General features: G+C 35.3%; 5 protein-coding genes across 8 annotated transcripts in view; 3 read left to right on the plus strand and 2 right to left on the minus strand.

Moving 5' to 3' along the window:
- Nrx-1 (Neurexin 1) overlaps positions 1-16,461 on the plus strand; it is a 181,380-nt gene extending 164,919 nt beyond the window's left edge. For all 4 annotated transcript variants that reach the window (XM_034977960.2, XM_034977961.2, XM_034977962.2 and 1 more), the window contains exons 23-28: positions 78-260; positions 774-880; positions 1,920-2,131; positions 3,551-3,838; positions 4,228-4,370; positions 10,891-16,461. In XM_034977960.2, the coding sequence (XP_034833851.2) occupies positions 78-260; positions 774-880; positions 1,920-2,131; positions 3,551-3,838; positions 4,228-4,370; positions 10,891-11,043 (1,086 nt within the window). In that variant the 3' untranslated portion in view covers positions 11,044-16,461. The remainder of the gene's footprint in view (positions 1-77; positions 261-773; positions 881-1,919; positions 2,132-3,550; positions 3,839-4,227; positions 4,371-10,890) is intronic.
- LOC138403587 (chymotrypsin-1-like) lies at positions 4,806-5,573 on the minus strand. Its single transcript, XM_069504759.1, has one exon. It carries the CDS (start codon positions 5,571-5,573, stop codon positions 4,806-4,808), a length of 768 nt encoding a protein of 255 aa, XP_069360860.1.
- LOC138403588 (chymotrypsin-1-like) lies at positions 5,987-6,781 on the plus strand. Its single transcript, XM_069504760.1, has one exon. The coding sequence runs from the start codon at positions 5,987-5,989 to the stop codon at positions 6,779-6,781; it is 795 nt and encodes a 264-aa protein (XP_069360861.1).
- Positions 7,203-10,374, minus strand: LOC138403589 (uncharacterized). The gene is made up of 3 exons (XM_069504762.1): positions 9,717-10,374; positions 8,195-8,863; positions 7,203-7,261 (listed from the first exon to the last, which is right to left on the minus strand). The coding sequence occupies exons 1-3, from the start codon at positions 10,372-10,374 to the stop codon at positions 7,203-7,205; spliced, it is 1,386 nt and encodes a 461-aa protein (XP_069360863.1).
- Positions 16,462-17,829: 1,368 nt separating the features above from the next.
- On the plus strand, positions 17,830-19,161 carry LOC117990587 (uncharacterized). Its single transcript, XM_069504773.1, has 2 exons — positions 17,830-18,088; positions 18,767-19,161. The coding sequence occupies exons 1-2, from the start codon at positions 17,830-17,832 to the stop codon at positions 19,159-19,161; spliced, it is 654 nt and encodes a 217-aa protein (XP_069360874.1).
- The last annotated feature ends 1,446 nt before the right edge of the window (positions 19,162-20,607 follow it).

Consider the following 20,607-nt stretch of genomic DNA (forward strand, 5'->3'; position numbering starts at 1 on the left):
CAACGGCTGTGAAAATTCCTAAAAAAAGTTTCCCAAACCTATCAAAGAGTTACCTACCATAGATTTAATATTTCTAGACACCACCATCCGGCTATGGAGGTCCAGGAGTGCTAGATGAGCTGGTATATTCAGGCGCTGGATCGGGATGCAGGGACGATGACGAGGATGCCTGTGTGCTTCCTGAAGGAGGGTCTGGAGACGACCTGATAACACCTGTGTATGTCCCTTCCACGAGACGACCGCCTTCGAAGATGCACAAGGTATTTTTAAGATTATCTACCACTAGCTGATGGCCGTGACTTCGTCTGCATGGATTTTCGTGTTTCGAAATTCCCTGGGAACTCTTTGATTTTCCGGGATAAAAATTTTGCCTATATGTTAATCGTATAGAAACCAAAGGGCCCTTACACGTTAGCCCGTTTCCATCTTAGACTGCAGACAAGGGCTGACTTATGTCAGAAAAAACTCAACTTTCTAGTTTCTTGTAAATAGTATTTATTACAATATTAGCTGATGCCCGCAACTTCGTCCGCGTGGATTTTCGATTTTCAAAATCCCGCGGGAACTATTTGATTTTCCGGGATAAAAAGTAGCCTATGTGTTAATCCAGGGTATAATCTATCTTCACTCCAAATTTCATCCATATCCGTTCGGCCGTTTTTGCGTGATTGAGTAACAAACATCCAAACATCCAAACATCCACACTTTCACAATTTTATAAAATTTGTAGGATTATTACAATATTATAACAAATAGGTACCTTTTTTTTTCAGGGAGATAAAAGTGAGAAAATGATGAAGCCGTGTGATGATGAAGACTGTATCGAGGGTTCAGGCTCCAGCGGTGAAGACATCACGGAACCAGAACATCCTATGACTACGTAAGTTTGTATTTTCCGTTTTATCATCGCCAAAAACAGAACAAGGTTGAAATAGTTAAAGAACACCTAGCCTAGAGTCTAGAGTTTCCATCCTTATGTCGTCGACATCCCATCTACACGCACGAAACGTTTTGCGTCATCATTCCTCATACGTATGGCTAAGGTTTGGAATACTCTTCCGCGATATGTGTTTCCTACCAATTACAACCCGGGTATCTTTAAAACAAGAGTGAATAGGCATCTTCCAGGTAAACGCGTCCCATCTTAGGCCACATCATCACTTCCCATCAGGTGTGATTGTGGTCAAGCGTATACCTATAATGAATAAAATAAATAAAAAAAAGAGTCTCAATAGCTCAACGAATAAGACGCGGACTGAAATCCGAAAGGTCATTTTTAAAATCCAGATAAAAAGTAGCATATGTGTTAATCCAGGGAATAATCTATGTCTATTTCAAATTTCATCCAAATCCTTTCAGCCGTTTTTGCGAGATCGAGTAAAAAACAACCAAACATCCACGCTTTCACATTTATAATATTAGAAGGAAGTAGGATTAGGATGAGATAGGGTCGTAGATAGAATAATAGGTAGATTTAAGTACTGTGTAACCGCGTACGAGATAGCGATAGCACGACGTAACGATGAATAACACGACAATTAATAACATTGTTTAGTAGTCAATATATTTTGTATTAACTGATCAACAATATTTGTATTAAACGTTTTTTATGTGAAAACAAGTAAATAACTAATGAGAAATACAATTACGCCACGAATTCTCAAAGTTTGTTTCGCAACTAAAGTTGCATACTACCTTGTATGTAAGTTGTATGTATTCTTGAAAAAAACCAGTTACACGATAAGGGACAAAAAATAGGTTAGCTGCGTCTCTGTTTATCACATTAGTAACTTTATCTGTTTTTTTTTAAAAGTGTGAATGAGAAAGCAAACGTTCCTGTATCAACCTTTATTACTCTATCTACGGATAGGGCAGACCGCAAATTTTATGAAAATTGTTCTGATAATATCTCTTTCCAGTTCTGGAGCAAGCAGCACCCACGCGATGACGTCACCAACCGCGTCCATCATATCAACAGAGCACGTGGACAAGACCGTCGGCTCCACTGATGGTGGTACCGACAGCACTGGCACCACGAAGAGTGACACCACTCTACCTGACCACGACAACATGCACGCTGGTACCGTGGACAGTGGTACCACTCCTGACAAGGGCACCACTCCTACTGATGGTAAGTATTGCGAACAAATAACACTGCTGCAGAATATCGAGATACAGTAGAAACTCGATTATCCGACCTTCAGTTATACGGATTCGCGATTATCCGGACTACCAACCGAAAATTGTTCGGCCAAGTGCAAGTCAGACTCGCGCACCGATGGTTCCGTACTTGGGTATTTTTTCCGCCATTTTGTACGATAAATCAAAAACTATTATGGTGTATCCATGATAAGCGATATTAAGAAGAATATCGATTCAATTTTGTTGTACAACTGCAAAAAAGATGGTGAACTACATGTGCACAAAACCCGCTTTTCGTCATACTTTCGATTATCCGAATCCCTGACGACAACAATAATTAGTCCTGTTAGAGTTTCCACTGTAGTATGGTACATGTTATGTGCCCTGTAAACGGTGAAACATGTTTGTCAAACACGCCTTCAATCAATATTATGTTTTGTCATTATAACCAACACCGGATATGAATTATACCAATGACATATTTTATTAATTTAATTTAATCTTAAATATATAAAAGGGAAAGGTGACTGACTGATCTATCAATGCACAGCTCAAACTACTGGACAGATCGGGCTGAAATTTGGCATGTAGATAGCTATTATGACGTAAGCATCCGCTAAGAAAAGATTTTTGAAAATTCAACCCCTTAGGGGGTGAAATAGGGGTTTGAAATTTGTTTAGTCCACGCGGACGAAGTCGCGAGCATAAGCTAGTTTAATCTAAGATGGAATCTTAGAAAACTAATTTTGTATAAAAAAAGTAATTAAATTACTACTTAAGCTTTGCATAGGTCCCATTTCTAGACGCCTCGTGAAACATTCAGGTATTGATGCCGAGTCGTTATTCTTTGCCAAACACGTAGTTTTGCTCTCTTTTTCTCTTTATTGTAAACGTTTTTGGTACAAATAAAAAAATTAATCAGTACCCTTATTATAAATGCGTAAGTGTGTTTGTTTGTTGGTTTGTCCTTCAATCACGTCGCAACGTTGCAACGGATCGACGTGATTTTTTGCATGGGTATTGATATAGACCTGGAGAGTGACATAGGCTATAATATTTTATCCCGGAAAATCATAGAGTTCCCGCAAGATTTTTAAAAATTCCACGCGGACGAAGTCGCGGGCATCAGCTAGTAAATAATAAAGTGATCCTATACGGCTTTCTTTTTTCCTTTTGAGGTACTGAACCTTAAAAAAATGCATCGATATAAATGACGACAATGCCCAAGCGAAAAATTTTTTCACGGTTTTGGAACCAAATAAATCAGCGACACCTCTTAGATACTAATGAACGACCCGTTTGAAATCCAGACGTCACTGAGGTTGCATTGGTGCTAAATAAATATATTAGGACCAATGAGTCGGTGCCATTTTGCTTGTTCAATGGCCCTGTCCTTTGTATTTTCCAGATCGCTCCCACCCTGGCCATTTCACTCCAACAATGACAGGCCGCCACACAGAGTCCACGCACACAACCGAAGACCACCACATCCCAGACTACGAAGACCATCATCAGATCGAGATAGACACCCGCTCCCCAACATACGAGATCGAGGAGGGGCAAGACCGGGTACCTGGTAGAATCCACCCGGATTATAATGGATATGAACATGAGATCACCACTAAGTGGTACCATCCCAAGACTACGGATAATCGAGTCACGCCGCCTGAATCGGAGTTTTATGCTACTATTGTTGGTAAGTTATATTTAGGGTTCCGTACCTTAAAAGGAACAACGGAACCCTTATAGGATCACTTTGTTGTCTGTCTGTCTGTCTGTCTGTCGGTCTGTCAAGAAACCTACAGGGTACTTCCCGTTGACCTAGAATCATGAAATTTGGCAGGTAGGTAGGTCTTATAGTACAAGTAAAGGAATAAATCCGAAAACCGTGGATTTGTGGTTACTGCGGTAACGGTTACTGGTGCCAAGAATACTGGCTGTATTTCCGCGCTGAACAGCCAGGCTGATCCGTTGCGCAAAAATTGAGCCAGCCTTTCTGTCACCAGATGAGGCTATTAATCGCGGTGAAATTATTCTTTTTTCACCATACTCCAACAAAACTAAATTTTGTTGGTCTGATTGCAGGTATCGTAGCGTCAGTCCTCATCGCAATCATCCTGATAGTGATCATCGTTTTGAAGCTAATTTTCCGCCTTGACCCCTCATATAAGGTCACGGAAGACAAGAGCTACCAGCAAAGCGCCAGTGCTGCGCTACTGGGCAATCAGGTAATGCAATAATTGGCACCGATTCTAAGCACAACCTAATTTTAGAGTATTCGCACCCTCTTCTTACTATTGTAATATGAAAAGGACAGAAGCTGTGTGACATTTCTCAATTTAATTTTTAGATGGTAAAACCCGTGATTTTAGCACGCACTCGCGAACCTACTGTTTAAATTTGTATGGTGCACTAAAATTTAGAGTCTTTAAATGTGAAAGTCATGTTCCGTTCCTTTTTTAGCATTAGTAAAAAGAAAAGGATGCAGATACTCTAAATTTAGTTTAGAGAGAGACTAGAGAATCGGGGCCATTATTAATAATTAGGACTCCATAAAAATTAAACGAAACAATATAAAAATGACTTCCATAAGATGTATTACTTGCTTCATCAAACAAAAGACGTAAAAAAGTGTCTATAAAAAATAATAAAAAACAGTAAAATTATAAGCCAGTGTGTTGTCTAATCCAAGGTACGTAGGTAGATACATTGGTGAAGAAATTAGCCCGAGAATTATCACATTGAGGATACTCACTCAAATTATTGACAATAATGGATGATGCCAAGCCAACTAGAGTGCGACCACTGACTAACGGGCTTCCTGAATCACCAAAGCAAACTGCAGCCAAATCTACTGCTCTTCTAGTGCAAATACAACTTCTTTCGTAGACCTCCAAGTTCTGTTTTACAAAAACGTGATACCGTTCTGAAACTGCAGTATATATGCATTCGCTCATTGGTCGTTCAATGAGGTTCACTTTTTCCAAGTACTTAGGTTTTGGTTTAGTCTCACTCCGTCCTTTACCGACAAGTACCAAGCTATTTGAATTTAGTGTACCATTCGGTAGATTGACTGGTTGAATCTTGGACGAGAATTTCAAAGGAGTAGTAAGTTTTAACAGAGCAATATCATTAGTTCCTACTGAACACAATTTTTTAAACCCGTGATGTACTATTACAGCATCATAAGGAACTATTAGGCTTTCTTCGCGTGTAGTTCCACCCACCCAAACATACTTCGGCTCCCTGGTACAGGCGTCATCAACACAATGCGCCGCAGTCAAAATCCAGGTTTCGGAGAGGATTACACCACCACAACCTTCTAGTCCAGCAAAGAATGGAAACTCTTCGATGGTTGCTAGTTCCCCGTAGTAGATATGCTTTGACAGTTCAGGTAATAATGTAGTTTTTTTGTCTTCCGCCAAAATCATAACCGCAAATAACTTTAGCAATAAGAAAAAGGTAATCATATTTAAATAATAAATAGTCTGAAACGATTGTCTACCTGTTTAAGTCTAGTTAAATTTTGTAAATTAACCAACAGTAACGCTTTTTATACTTTAAAGGGCTTATCTAAACAATGTTTTGAGTCATAAAAATCTGTTAAATTGTATCGTAATCTGAAAATTCTTAGCGTGAGCATTCTATGAAGCCTTAATTATTTAGGTCAATGTAATATTATTACTGTCGTGAATATAAATGGTACAGTTAAATAGATTTTTATGACCCAAAACATTCTTTAGATACGCCTAAGCCTTTTAAGTATAAAAAGCGTTTATGTTGGTCAATTTACAAAGTTGCTGGATTCAATAAGGGTTCAGCTTATGTATAATTTTATTGAAAAATGATTGCATTTCTCTTAATTCTAAAGTTATTGGCGGTTATAATTTTGGCGGAAGATAAAACATCACCTGAACTGTCAAAGCATATCTACGATGGGAAATTAGCAACAATTGAAGACTTTCCATTCTTTGCTGGACTGGATAGATGTGGTGGTGTCATTCTGTCTGAAACCTGGGTTTTGACTGCGGCGCATTGTGTTGATGACGTTTGCACCAGGGAGCCGAAGTATGTTTGGTTGGGTGGAACTACACGCGAAGAAAGCCTAATAGTTCCTTATGATGATGTAATACTACATCAGGGGTTTACACAATTGTGTGAACAAGTAACTAATGATATTGCTTTGCTTAAACTAACTACTCCTTTGAAATTCTCTTCAAAGATTCAACCGATCAAACTACCGAATGGTACACTAACTTCAAATAGCTTGGTACTTGTCAGTAAAGGACGGAGTGAGACTAAACCAAACCCTAAGAACTTGGAAAAAGTGGACCTCATCAAACTACCAATGAGAGAATGCATATATACTGCAATTTCAGAGCAGTATCACGTTTTTGTAAAACAGAACTTGGAGGTCTACGAAAGAAGTCATATTTGCACTAGAAGAGCAGTAGATTTGCCTGCAGTTTGCAATGAAGATTTAGGTAGTCCGTTAGTCAGTGGTCGCACTCTAGTTGGCTTGGTATCATACACTGATCAAAAAGACGAAGAGGGATATCGGTGCGATAAATCTCGTCTCGGTTTCTTCACCAATGTATCTACCTACGTACCTTGGATCAGAAAACACACCGGCTTGTGATTTTCATTGTCATTTTGCTTGTAATTATATTTAACATTTTAAAGAGATCGTTATAATACTTATCAATGAATGTAATATTTAATTAATAAATAATTTATAATTTTAGTTTTATAATTTATTTATTTTTACATAATGTGATTGTTGACTTATTAACTCTCTTTTTTCTTTTTTTATCTACACCCATGCTTTAAATCCTCTTTAAAAGATTCTGAAACAGTTAACTTATTGCCAACATTAAAACACCCAATGACGTAATAACCATAATATCATCCAAACGGGTGTTATAATGTTGTACTGAATTTCATAATAACACTCCTTTGTTTTTTTTTCGATCTCTGCGCAAAGGGCCACAGACAACAGACAGTCACATTCTTACTGCTTGATGCGTGTAATTTGTATGAATTAAAAAAAAAGAACATCGTCATTGAACGCGTCTTTCACTACCACGCCGCGCCGCGCCGCGATTACCAGTTAACAAAGCTAAAAATACAAATAAGAAGAAAATCACTGTGTAATAAAAAAATACTAAGTACACAAAACAAGAATAATCACGAAGGAGCATACGAGTTTATATAATGCTGTATCAATAATATATACTGATGAAGCATTTTTTGTACTGCTGCAAAGAGAGCTGTAATCATATTTTTGCAGTTTAAAAAGGATATTCTAATCAACACATTGTTTTCTCTTAAGTTTGTTCTGCATCCCATGAGCAATTTAAAACAATTTCCAAAAATTTATCCAATACCTAGCCTATTTATATAAGTATTTATTTGTGTTGTGTCACAGAAACTTCCTTATTCAATGAAATGTAGGCACCATGAATTAAAAGTATCAATCAGTCGAAAATATTTTTTTTGTGGTGCAACCACAAATTCACGGTTTTCGGATTTATTCCTTTGCTTGTGCTATAAGACCTACATACATACCAAATTTCACGCTTCTAGGTCAACAGGAAGTACCCTATAGGATTTCTTGACACATACGACGGACAGACAGACAGACAGACAACGAAGTGATCTATTGAGGCACGGAACCCTAAAAATACCCTAAGGTTCATCTAAGTTCAGTTGTTAAAATGATGATTAACAATTCACCATAATATTTGTATATTATGTTATTGTATATTAATATTTGTATAGTATGATTAATAAAAATATAGACATTATTTTGAATCATTTAATTTTATGAAATCGGTCGGGGCTATCCTTTATTATTGGAAAAAAATAAAACGAAACAATATAACAATGATCTCCATTCCATAAAATGTATTACTTGATTCATCAAACAAAAGACGTAAAAAAGTGTCAATAAAAAATAATAAAAAACAGTAAAATTACAAGCCAGTGTGTTGTCTAATCCAAGGTACGTAGGTAGATACATTGGTGAAGAAATCGAGACGAGTTTTATTACACCAAGGTTTCTGTCCTTGATCACCGTATGATACCAGGCCAACTAGAGTGCGACCACTGACTAACGGACTACCTGAATCTCCATAGCAAGCAGCAGGCAAATCTACTGCTCTTCTAGTGCAAATACTACTTCTTTCGTAGGTCTGCAAGTTCTGTTTTACAAAAACGTGATACTGCTCTGAAACTGCAGTATATATGCATTCTCTCATTGGTAGTTCAATGAAGTCCATTTTTTTCAAGTATTTCGAGTCTGATGAAGTCTCGTCTGATCCTTTACCGACAAGTACCAAGCTATTTGAATTTAGTGTACCATTCGGTAGTTTGACTGGTTGAATCTTGGATGAGAATTTCAAAGGAGTAGTTAGTTTTAACAAAGCAATATCATTAATTACTTCTCCACACAATCTTTTATACTCCTCATGTACTATTACATCATCATAAGAAATTATTAGGCTTTCTTCACGTGTAGTTCCACCCACCCAAACATACTTCGGCTCCCTGGTACAGGCGTCATCAACACAATGCGCCGCAGTCAAAATCCAGGTTTCGGAGAGGATGACACCACCACAACCTTCTAGTCCAGCAAAGAATGGAAACTCTTCGATGGTTGCTAGTTGCCCGTAGTAGATATGCTTTGATAGTTCAGGTAATAATGTAGTTTTTTTGTCTTCTGCCAAAATTATAGCCGCAAATAACTTTAGCAATAAGAAAAAGGTGATCATTTTTAAATAAAATTATGAATAATCTGAAACGATTATCTACCTGTTTATATCCAGTTAAACTTTATGAATTAACCGACAGTAACGCTTTTTATACTTAAAAGGCTTATTTAAAGAATTTTCTAGGTCATAAACATCTGTTTTATTGTACCGTAAACTGAAATTTTTTAGCGTGAACATTCTACGAAGCCCTAAATATTTAGGTCAATGTGATATAATTGCAACGTGCAGTAAAATATAGTATATAAATAAATTTCAATGAAATGTAGGTACCAAGAATTCATAGTATCGATACGTTATTTACTCGTATTCATAAAATTTGTGCGTTTGATAACTACATAATTATTTTAAAGAGAAACATTCGCTAAACGAATGATTTCTTTGTTGAAAGATGTAAAAAAATACATAGTTCAGCTAATTTCAGCATAATTTTTGCCAAATTATAAGTGATGATTAGCAATTTACCATGTTTGTATTTAGATGATTAAATTAGAAAATTAGATTTCTAGACTTTTCTTTTGAATTGTCAGATTTTATGAAACTGGTCGGGGTTATCCTTTTTTATTGCAAAAAAAATAAAACGAAACAATATAAGAATGATCTCCATAAAATGTATTACTTGATTCATCATCAACATGATTGATTCATCATTCAAACAAAATACCTAAAAAAGTGTCAATAAAAAATAATAAAAACAGTAAAATTACAAGCCAGTGTGTTGTCTAATCCAAGGTACGTAGGTAGATACATTGGTGAAGAAATCGAGACGAGTTTTATTACACCAAGGTTTCTGTCCTTGATCACCGTATGATACCAGGCCAACTAGAGTGCGACCGCTGACTAACGGACTACCTGAATCACCATAGCAAGCAGCAGGCAAATCTACTGCTCTTCTAGTGCAAATACTACTTCTTTCGTAGGTCTGCAAGTTCAATTTTACAAAAACGTGATACTGCTCTGAAACTGCAGTATATATGCATTCTCTCATTGGTAGTTCAATGAAGTCCATTTTTTTCAAGTATTTCGAGTCTGATGAAGTCTCGTCTGATCCTTTACCGACAAGTACCAAGCTATTTGAATTTAGTGTACTATTCGGTAGTTTGACTGGCTGAATCTTGGATGAGAATTTCAAAGGAGTAGTAAGTTTAAGCAAAGCAATATCATTAGTTACTTGTTGACACAATCTTTTATACTCCTCATGTATTATTACATCATCATAAGGAACTATTAGGCTTTCTTCGCGTGTAGTTCCACCCACCCAAACATACTTCGGCTCCCTGGTGCAGGCGTCATAAACACAATGCGCCGCAGTCAAAACCCAGGTTTCAGAAAGAATAACAGCACCACATCCATTTAGTCCAGCAAAGAATGGAAACTCTTCGATGGTTGCTATTTGCCCGTAGTAGATATGCTTTGATAGTTCAGGTAATAATGTGGTTGTTTTGTCTTCCGCCAAAATCATAACCGCAAATAACTTTAGTAATAGAAAAAAGGTAATCATTTTTAATTAAAATTATAATGTGAAATGATCATCCAGTTTGAAACTATACATTGACCAATATTAGCGTCTTATATTATACTAACGAAGTTAAAGTAAAGAATTTATCGGGTCATAAAAGTAACTGTTTTTTTTACAATAGTAAAATTTTTCGAAGCCACATGACCTAAATAGTTATATTAGTTAATTTAGGTCAATGCAAAAATTTTCATAAGCATTTAAAGAGCAATGAAATAGTAATAAATTACTTGAGAAATTTTTCCTATGAATTTAAGTAATAATTAGGTTTGTTGTTCAGCTCTTTCGTGTTCAAAGTGTCTTTCATACCCCATTGTGTACTGTGTACAGTGGTACTGATTTTTATCAGAAATTCTAGAAATGTCGATACGTCGGATGACTCAAGAGCTGGCGTTTATTTGACCTAACAGCTTGATAGAGCTTGGAAATCTTAGGAATAACTGCCAATGTTAATTGTTACAGGCCCATTCAAGTTACCAAACCGCTTCAAGTGTCCCAGCCGGCGGAGCTGCGAGGAACCTCGAGCCGTTACCACTCAACAGAAACGGCACAACACCCTTAGCTCCCCTCCCGCAGCCGGTGAAACGAGACGGCATTAAGGAGTGGTACGTGTAAGACAGAGACGGATAACCACCCGCTGTTGTGTTTATAAAGGTATTACGTCACTTGTATTGGTAATGCATACTGTATGACAACTTTGAGCATTTAACTGGAAGAAGGACCCAACCAAAATTTCCCTATGAAACTGAGGTGATATTCATTCTCATATAAAATTGGGGTACGCCGGCAAAAATTGTTTCTAATTTTGTTTGTAATAAAGTAATACTTTGGTATAAAACTTGCCATATTTGTGCTATTTTATATCTGACTCTTCTAATATTATAAATACGAATGTGTGTTTATCTTTCTACTTATCTCTTTTTCCATTGACTTTCTATTGACTTTTTCAATGGTTCAACTGCTGAACCAATCTTGACGAGAGAATCATGCAGAAACCGCTGGGGACTGACGTTTCAAAAATTTGGTGATCCGACCACTGTATCTTGGAGACTGGAGCTTGTACCTATATCCATGTGCTCCAAAAAATTCAGGTTCAATGTGATTGAAGACACCTGTGGCGACATCTAGTATGGTTGTTGTAAATTACTAAGTCACAGGCTCGCTACGTCATAGGAGCTCTATGATGCTTTCCTAGTGTCATTATGTGGAGACTACTATACAGGTATCAGCTAATCCTTTAATATAAATAAAACACAGAAATATTTCAACCTATGTCCGTTACATACTTTGAAACCATACAACCGATGTACCCCAAACCAATATCACTCGAAAAAAACCAATAAAAAAGCAATAAGGCATTTGTTAGGGATATGCAGAGTAATTGCTAGTTTGAAATAAATAAAAATTCTCTAACAAATTATCATATCAAATGTCACGTCAAGGCGTATCTCATTTATGCTAAATGCTCGAAGAACACAGTCAATACAACCATGTCATACTAATTTCATCATCGATTCATTAATGATTCTTGCCTACTTTTTTGGCAGAGTAAACCGATAAGGTGCTATACTTAAATACTGTAGGATGACTATAAGTTTTGCAAACTTTTACGTGGTAGCTCAAATATTTAGGTATATTATCAAACTTATGGCATATTATGTATCAAGCAAGATACGAAATTGTTGTTGCAGAAAAATTGGCACATTTAATAACATCATAATATAATTTTTAGAACACATCTGATAGATGTTTGAGCAGTGGTGATCAGATTTAGAATTTTATTTTGTTTTATGAATATTTTGCATCCATGCTAGTGAATCGTCAAGAAACAAGTCTACGACTGCTGGACATACTTTAATCTCTTTCCCCTTTCAGCAAAGGTTGCCTGGTGGAGATTGCTCTCAGCAATAAGGCCGCCTTTGCATGCAATCGTTTTAAGTTTTTAGTTTCTTTGTTTTGTCTTGGTTATTTCATGCTTTGTGTGCAATAAAGTTTTCTATCTATCTATCTCTTAAGGGACTTCAACAAGTTTATCTTGCACTGCTTGAATCCAGCGGCCACCTGCAACTCCTTTGATATCATCCATTTACCTATTCGTCTACCAACACTGCTCTTTTTAGACATCTATCAGTTCTTCAAATAAAGTGCAACGCCCATTGCTACTTTGACTTCACAACTTGTTCATCTATGTCAGTTGCTCTTGTTCATCATGCTAATGAGTGAACGTTTGCAAAAACCGTAGTAGTTCTACTGACTGTAAGTCATACATTTATGCGTAATTATTCGTACAAGTCACGTAAAGAGGAACATATCAGCTGTAGATCGATTTATATACGAGAACTAGTTGTGATTCGAATATCAACCCGTAGTCGCTTGATTCCTTGATTAGCTGAATGGAATATACAAATTAATGTATGCATTTAAAAATGGACTGTCCAATCTGAAAGGGTTAATGCTATTAGAGAAGTAACGCAAAATGAAGGTATAGATGATAGATAAGGCATATCAAACGCCACAAGTGACTTAAATTACGCCTAAATGACGATAGAATGGTTAAAAAGATTCTACACACCAAACCTGTGAGCCGTTGAAACCGTGTCAGATTCAAATTATAATGGTTTGATGGCGTAAACGCAGTTGCTAAAGAAGCTGACATTAGTAACTGAAACGTAAGGACTAGAATTAGAACCTGACGGAAAAAATAGACCAGAACTAGATTAAACGTGAAGCGCAAAGATTGGTGACAGTTTCTAGTAAAAGTAGAAATGATTAATGATTATTACAGAATAGAATATTACAGATGCATATGACGATAAATACGTCAATTGTTGTTTAAATGTCAATATTTCGACCCAATTACATGGATTGCGGTCACAATGAGACTTAAAATTAAAGTAACTTATGTCTCTAAATAGCAAAAAAAACATTGTAAAGTTCATTAGAAAATTCTGAAGTGACAATTATAATCATTATAATATTATTATAGCTTTTAACCCTTGACTGATTGGGTGGTCTATTCGAGAATGATAACCATAATTGATATTAATCGTTAATGGTGTGAATGATGAGCAAGTAAATGTTAAGTTGCGTTTAGATAGAGACGATAATACCGACTGATACGCAAGTGTTAGTGTAAATATTAATTATTATAAACGTTGTAGGACGGCACTTGTGCGATCTGGTGTATAAAGTTGTTGCTTAAACCTAAAACAGTCCTTGGAGGATAGCATAGTTACTATACAACTCTTAATGAAACTTACAAAAAGGTTGATCTTGTTTAATCATCTACAAAGAAGAAGAATCACATCATTTTTCTTCTATGTAGCTTGTAAAATATAAAATCGTTAATATATCTAAGGTATTTAGATAAATTATTAAAACATTACAATGATTGGAACATCGTAGCCATCTGTTATGTTGAGAAAGAGTAAGAAAACCTAATTTAATGAAGATAAAACATTGAGGAATGATGATCATTTTAGAGTTGCTTTAGTAAATATGTTAATCTCTTTTAGCTTTTGTTTAATAGTTTTACATTGCCATAATTATTTGTAACTTATTTGTACACAGTCAGATTTCCTTAACTCTATATTACCTACACTCCTTACTGCAGTCAACTTTTCGCCTTTCTGACTTTAACTTATGCTAAGATTAACAAAGATTGATTGTATCAATATCTCGATTAAGTATCCAAATTTGACTCGAACATACTTTCAATGAGCTTTGAAGATCAGGATTAAATTCTGGATTACATCAATTTATAAAATATTCAAAATCAACGTCTTGAGTTATGAATAAACATAATTTTTTTTGATTAATAATACTTAGTCTGATAATGCTCGTTAAATTCATTAATTTGGACACTTATTGAGAAACAGTCAGTCTGAAACCTTATAATTAAAGAGTATAAGGCTAAAATTTGGGGTTGCCACCAATAATAATGAAGCATATCGTTCAATTGAAGACTACGGTACTTTTACAATTACAAGTTTCTCTTTCCTATATTTATTAGGTCTTATACAATATTTTTAATAAATAAATAATGCGAGTAGAGAATTAATTGCAAACTAATCACAGATTACAGCATTCAACAAATTCAATGCAATTTTTATTACAGAAAATTCTAATGACATAATGAGGCCATTAGAATTTTCTGTCTGTCAAATCGGGATTACGATCAGAGAATGACTTCATTTACATACTCAATACTAGAAAATGTATCGCTTGCTGCGTGAGCTGTAATGTGTGATAAGCATAAAATGGTGTATTATTGAAAGCTGAAGAAGGTGAAATTAGCTTTGATATAGACAGGTATAATAACATAGACGGCGTAAAGACATACGAGCTTGTAGGAAATGGTGGTTCTGTAGAGATTTGTATGCATTATCACATTAGTTTATTAGATACAAGGAATTTGGCGTAAGGTTTCCTATGGATCTAATAGAAATAGAATATTTAAAAAACGTTATAGACTAGTGCTTGACTGCAATGAGACCGTGACAAGTGATGATGAAGGCTAAGATGGAGCGTGCTTGCCAAGAAGATGCACACTATTAATTTGTCAAGATGCAAATCCGTAAATATTTTGTGATTGAAACACCTGCGCTTCAGTTATTGAGCTAACGGATCATTGTTAAATACCTTAATTTATATTCGATTTATATTATAGTCGATTCTGAAATTTTGTTGGCTGACCTATGATCTGAGATAATTTATATTTTTCTGATTGTTCTTTTTCCTCTTCATTACGTGTAGATTCATAGGAAACCTTATGACTGTCTTGGTTATTATTGTTTCTCAAACAATGTTTCATAATTCTGTTACCAATATTTCAAACAGAGGCCTAAAGATTAAAATCATTATGTTAAACTTTCCAATTGTTAACTTGAATGTAAATATTTTATAAAAGAAAATAAAACTCAATTGAGAAGCGTCAAATGAATTTCATATAACCCAGGACAAGTTCCTCAATGCGTCCTATTCGTATCCTATTTATAATGAATGTAATGTTTTTCAAATATAACTCGCAAAAATATTCATACTCATTTAGCAAGTTTATTTCTTTAAATTTTTCTTTTTTTCTTGCCGTTTTTGTTTAATTTAATTTCATCATCATTTAACCCATCGCTGGGTCACCACAGAGCACGGGTCTCCTCTCAGAGTGAGAGGAGACTTCATTTAGTTTCGTCCAAGTACTTAAAATTCAAGCGCAATTTCGTTTTGGGCGTTTTATCCAAACCTACGAAAAACCTGTTTCTTACAGTGTTAGAAGCGCTTAGTAAGTATGTATATTGGTGTTTCAGAATTCGGCCATTTTTGGTTTTCATTTCCACAATTTTCTTATTTCCTTTAGTTTTAGTGATTCCATATTGTTCTATTTATGTTTTTTATCGGATTAATTTATTATCTTGTTGTATAGTTATGTAGTAAATCAGCTTGTTTGTCATGAGCTTCATCATTTACTTTGAAAACTTTAACATTACGGATGCCTTGCTTGTATTTTTTACAATAAATACTACATCCACCGTCCCGTTTTCCTCTTTCCCAATATTTCAATTAGCTTTAACGATAAAGTCATATTTATATAGATTGTTATGGAGCACAGGTTTTAGGGACTCGAAGTTGCATTTATTGTATATAGTAAAATATTAATATAATACTTAATGTAATTTAAGCGGTATTTTACGGTGTAACGTCACACTCGTTTTACGGCACAAAGCGTTAGAACAATTTGTTTGTCTGTCAATTTTAGTCGTAATTAATGGTTAATGTATTTTAGTTATTTGTACCAATAAATGTACCATGATAATTTTTACTTTTACAGTTTAAGTTTTCCTAAGACAATAGATATTAAATGTATGATCCCTCATGAATCCGATTGAACATGACTAATGTTTTTAGAAAAAAATGAAGTCAATGAATAAAATATAATAATTGTTTGTTTCGACCACCCTCAATTGAAGTTGTTGTACAGTCAAGATTTGTTTGTGTAAAGCGATCAGATTTTGAAATAATAATACAATATGTAATTTACATCTTGTTTTGTTTTATTTGAAATCTTTTTACACCTTTTCTAAAACCAAATAAAATACTATTGCTTAACTTAAAACCAAAATTATTCTTAATACATTTATCGAGCAGTTACATAGCGACGTTTTTAATTGTGAAAAAAGGCCAAATAGTGTTGCAAAGTACCCTATCGACAAGTGGTCAGTATCATAACTCTATGCAAGTGGTAAGTAAATATGTTGACAGATTATAGAATGATTGATTAGTATGTTTAGCTGTTAAACTTGAATAATTGCATTCCAACAAAAAAAGCGGTGACCGGAACCTATTAAGGGAAACTGAAAAATTAAAGGTTAATACTTTAAATCAGTTTTACGTCTATAATCACTATGAACTTAAAGTAAATGCATACAACAACTCTGAACTTTGGAAACATGGGTTCATGGCGTTGATAGTGAATCGAAAAATTATTTATTCCGTAACCAATTTACTGTTTAAATGTCAATACAGTGATACAAAATGGAAAGGGTAGAGACTGCCAACATAAAAATGCAATTAAGATTACAAAACTAAATTTTATTGTACTCCAAAGCAATCAATTTTTGTATTCATGTTCATGTAAATGTGTAACTCTTTTGATTTTAGATTGCATCTATTATTATTAATTAAGATCATTGATGATATGATACCCTAACAATGTCTAAGTTTTGTTGTTGAAGAAATGTTTTTAACCTCTGGCGTTTAACTCTCATGAATACATAAACGCGTTAGGTCTCACTTTTCAATATTTTCCTATTTTCTTAGCATCTGCGGACAAGTCAACAATTCAAAATGAAGTCTAAGATTTTTATGAACTATTTATTTTATTTCAATTTAATTTCAACAGTATCTAGTGAAAATCCACTTCTCAATGCAACGGGCGATTTTGACCAGTTTGAGAAAATAGCTGAATGTGTCTTAAAATTGACTGCAAAATATTTTGTAGACAAAAAAGCACTAAGTGGTAACATAATTGTTGTAGATCTACATTCGCACGCTTCCCTTAGAGAAGGAACGATATTAAAAGCGATGCATGGTGGCAAGAAGTTCTCAATAATGATCAAAAATGGGTTCCGTCCTCATGCCAATGCCACGCATTTTCGTGAAAAAGCCAAAAATTACATGATGATATTAAAAACTAAATTTGATCCTGAAATCCATTTAGGTCTGCTGAGTCATCTACCTACATGGAATCCTCTTGCTAAAGTAGTAGCTTTTTACCAACTTAGACCTAAAGAAGATGGTGAAAAAGTTGCCATGTGGTTGACTAACGTTTATCGAAATTTTAAAATTCTTAGATGCATTATTTTGATCCATTCGCCATTGGATGATATAGTAACTGCTTATTCTTGGATGCCTTACAGCGATGATAATTGCGCTGGGAAATGTAAATCAGTATACATCTTAGACGAATGCAAAGATAATAAAGTTTTAGAGTTCGAGCCAGAAAGAGAAAAGTTCCCATTGAATTTGAAGGGATGCCCCTTAGTTACATACGCAGTTATATCAGAACCGTATGTGTTGCCTCCAGAGGAAAAGGTTGATAATCCAAAATGGAACGATGTTTATAACTTTCAAAAAGGAGGAGAGATTAATCTTGTTAAAACAATAAGTAAATTTACTAACATGAGTCTTATTATTCGAATGTCAGAGAAGAAGGAAAATTGGGGAGTCATTGATGCAGACGGTAAGGCAACTGGAGCTTATGAGATACTAAGAAATGATTCCATAGATCTTGTTTTTGGAAATGTTGAAGTTACTAGAACTCTCCGTAAATGGTTTAATCCTACTGTAAGTTATACTCAAGATGAGATGACTTGGTGCGTACCGAAGGCCAAGAAAGCAGCAGCCTGGGACAATCTCATAAAAATTTTTCATTGGTCTACTTGGGCCGCGACTTTGGCTAGTGTAATAATAATGGGTACTATTTTCCATTTCATGTATTGTAAGGAGCATCGAAATGTCACGAAGTGGCCCACAAATTCCATTCTGATGACACTGAATATGTTGCTTGGATCAGCTTCAAAATTAAATCCGAAATCTTCGAAATTCCGCATTTTGGTTTTTGGTTGGCTCGCTTTCAGTTTAAATATGATAATAACGTACGAATCGTTCCTGAGAAGCTCGTTAATGCACCCGCGATTCCAAAAGCAGATAAGTAGCGAATCGGATCTAATACAATCCGGAATTCCTTTGGGAGGTAGAGAGATTTACCGATCCTATTTTGAGACTAATAATGCTAGCGGATTTTATTTGTATCGTAAATATAACTCTACAACGTTTTCTGAAGGGATCAAACGCGCAGCATTTGGCAGAAATTTCGCAGTCGTTTCATCGCGGAGGCAGGCTGAATATATGGATCAAAAATTGGGGAAAGGTGAGCCCTTAATTTATTGTTTTCCCGAAAGCAATAATCTTTATAAGTACGGTGTTGTTCTTTTGGCTAGGCAATGGTTTCCTTTGTTGGAAAGGTTCAATAATATTATACGCAGTGTTTCGGAGAATGGTCTGATAGATAAATGGAATCAGGAGTTGTTTATTGACAGGAGCAACTCTGAAGGAACTACCGTGTTGCCGTTGGGTGTCCAACACTTGCTGGGAGCTTTTGTGTTAACTGGCATCTTGTATGCTGTGACTATAGTTGTTTTTATTGGGGAATTAGTTATAGGCTTTATGAAAAAGTAGAAAATGGCTTGTAAACATCGATATAAATGACAAGATAATATGCCCAAGCGAACAAAATTTTTCACGATTTTGGAACCAAATACTTAAATCAGCGCCTTCTTTGATACTAATGAACGACTCGTTTGAAATCCAGACGCCACTGAGGTTGCATTGGTGCTAAAGCAACACCGAGTCGGTGCCATTTTGTTTGTTCAATAGCCCTGTCCATACGAAGTAATATATAAATCAATGCTTGTAAATTAATTAAATGTAGCTAAATAAAACTGTGAAAACTAAGTTGTAATTACTTATTCTGAGTTTGTGTCTTTACCTCGTGATATAAAATTGAATTAAAAATGTGCGCCTCGTAATATTGAGCAGCCAATATTTATTCCAATACATTTGTTTCGATTTTAAGGTTGAGGTTGACTTCTCTGTGGGTAAGTATAATCGTAAATATTGTATAATAATAAATATAATAAAGTCTATCAAATGTGTTTGAAGAAGCCAATTTTTTTTTGTGATAAGGTAAAGATTTCTACATAGTTACTTTGTTGATAAAATATTATGATTTTCATCTAAATATGTAAAAGGAAAAGGTGACTGACTGAATGACTGACTGATCAACACACAGTTCAAACTACCGGACGGATCGGGCTGAAATTTGGCAAGCAGATAGCTATTATGACGTAGGTTTGTCTGGTGGGAGGCTTCGGCCGTGGCTAGTTACCACCCTACTGGCAAAGCCGTGCCGCCAAGCAATTTAGCGTTCCGGTACGATGCCGTGTAGAAACCAAAGGGGTATGGGTTTAATAAAAACTGCCATACCCCTTCCAGGTTAGCCCGCTATCATCTTAGGCTGCATCATCACTTACCACCAGGTGAGATTGCAGTCAAGGGCTAACTTGTATCTGAATAAAAAAAAAAGGTCGTAGGGATCCGCTAAAAAAGGATTTGTGTAGTCCACGCAATTATTTCGCTTACAATACATCTATCCCCTTTTTTGTTTCATTTATAAAAGACTACAAGAAAATGGCAACTATCGCAAAATTGCTAAAGATTGGCCAATTTAATTCTAAATGTCAACAAATAGCAAAACAACGATTAGATTTTGAGCAGATATCATCAACAGTTTTATTGTTTGTTTTTAATATAGTTAAAATAACTTGATGAAATTTTATTTATTTATTAAAACACTTTATTGTAATACAAGAAAAGACTAGAACATTTTTTTTTTAAAGAATATTAGCCATGTTAAAGGACTAATATTCCCTTTACATCACCAACTAAGCGTCAAGCTTGTGCTAGGAGTAGGTACGACAATAGTGCAACGGGCGGGGTTTGAACCGTCGACCTTTCGGTTTTCAGTCCACTCCTTTACCGGTTAAGCTATTGAGGCTATATAGGACATAAACTCATAATTCAGGGGAAAATAGCCGGCAGAAGACCACCTGGCCGAAGAAGAAC

This window comes from Maniola hyperantus, chromosome 18 (genome assembly GCF_902806685.2).
Source record: "Maniola hyperantus chromosome 18, iAphHyp1.2, whole genome shotgun sequence".
NCBI lineage: Eukaryota > Metazoa > Arthropoda > Insecta > Lepidoptera > Nymphalidae > Maniola > Maniola hyperantus.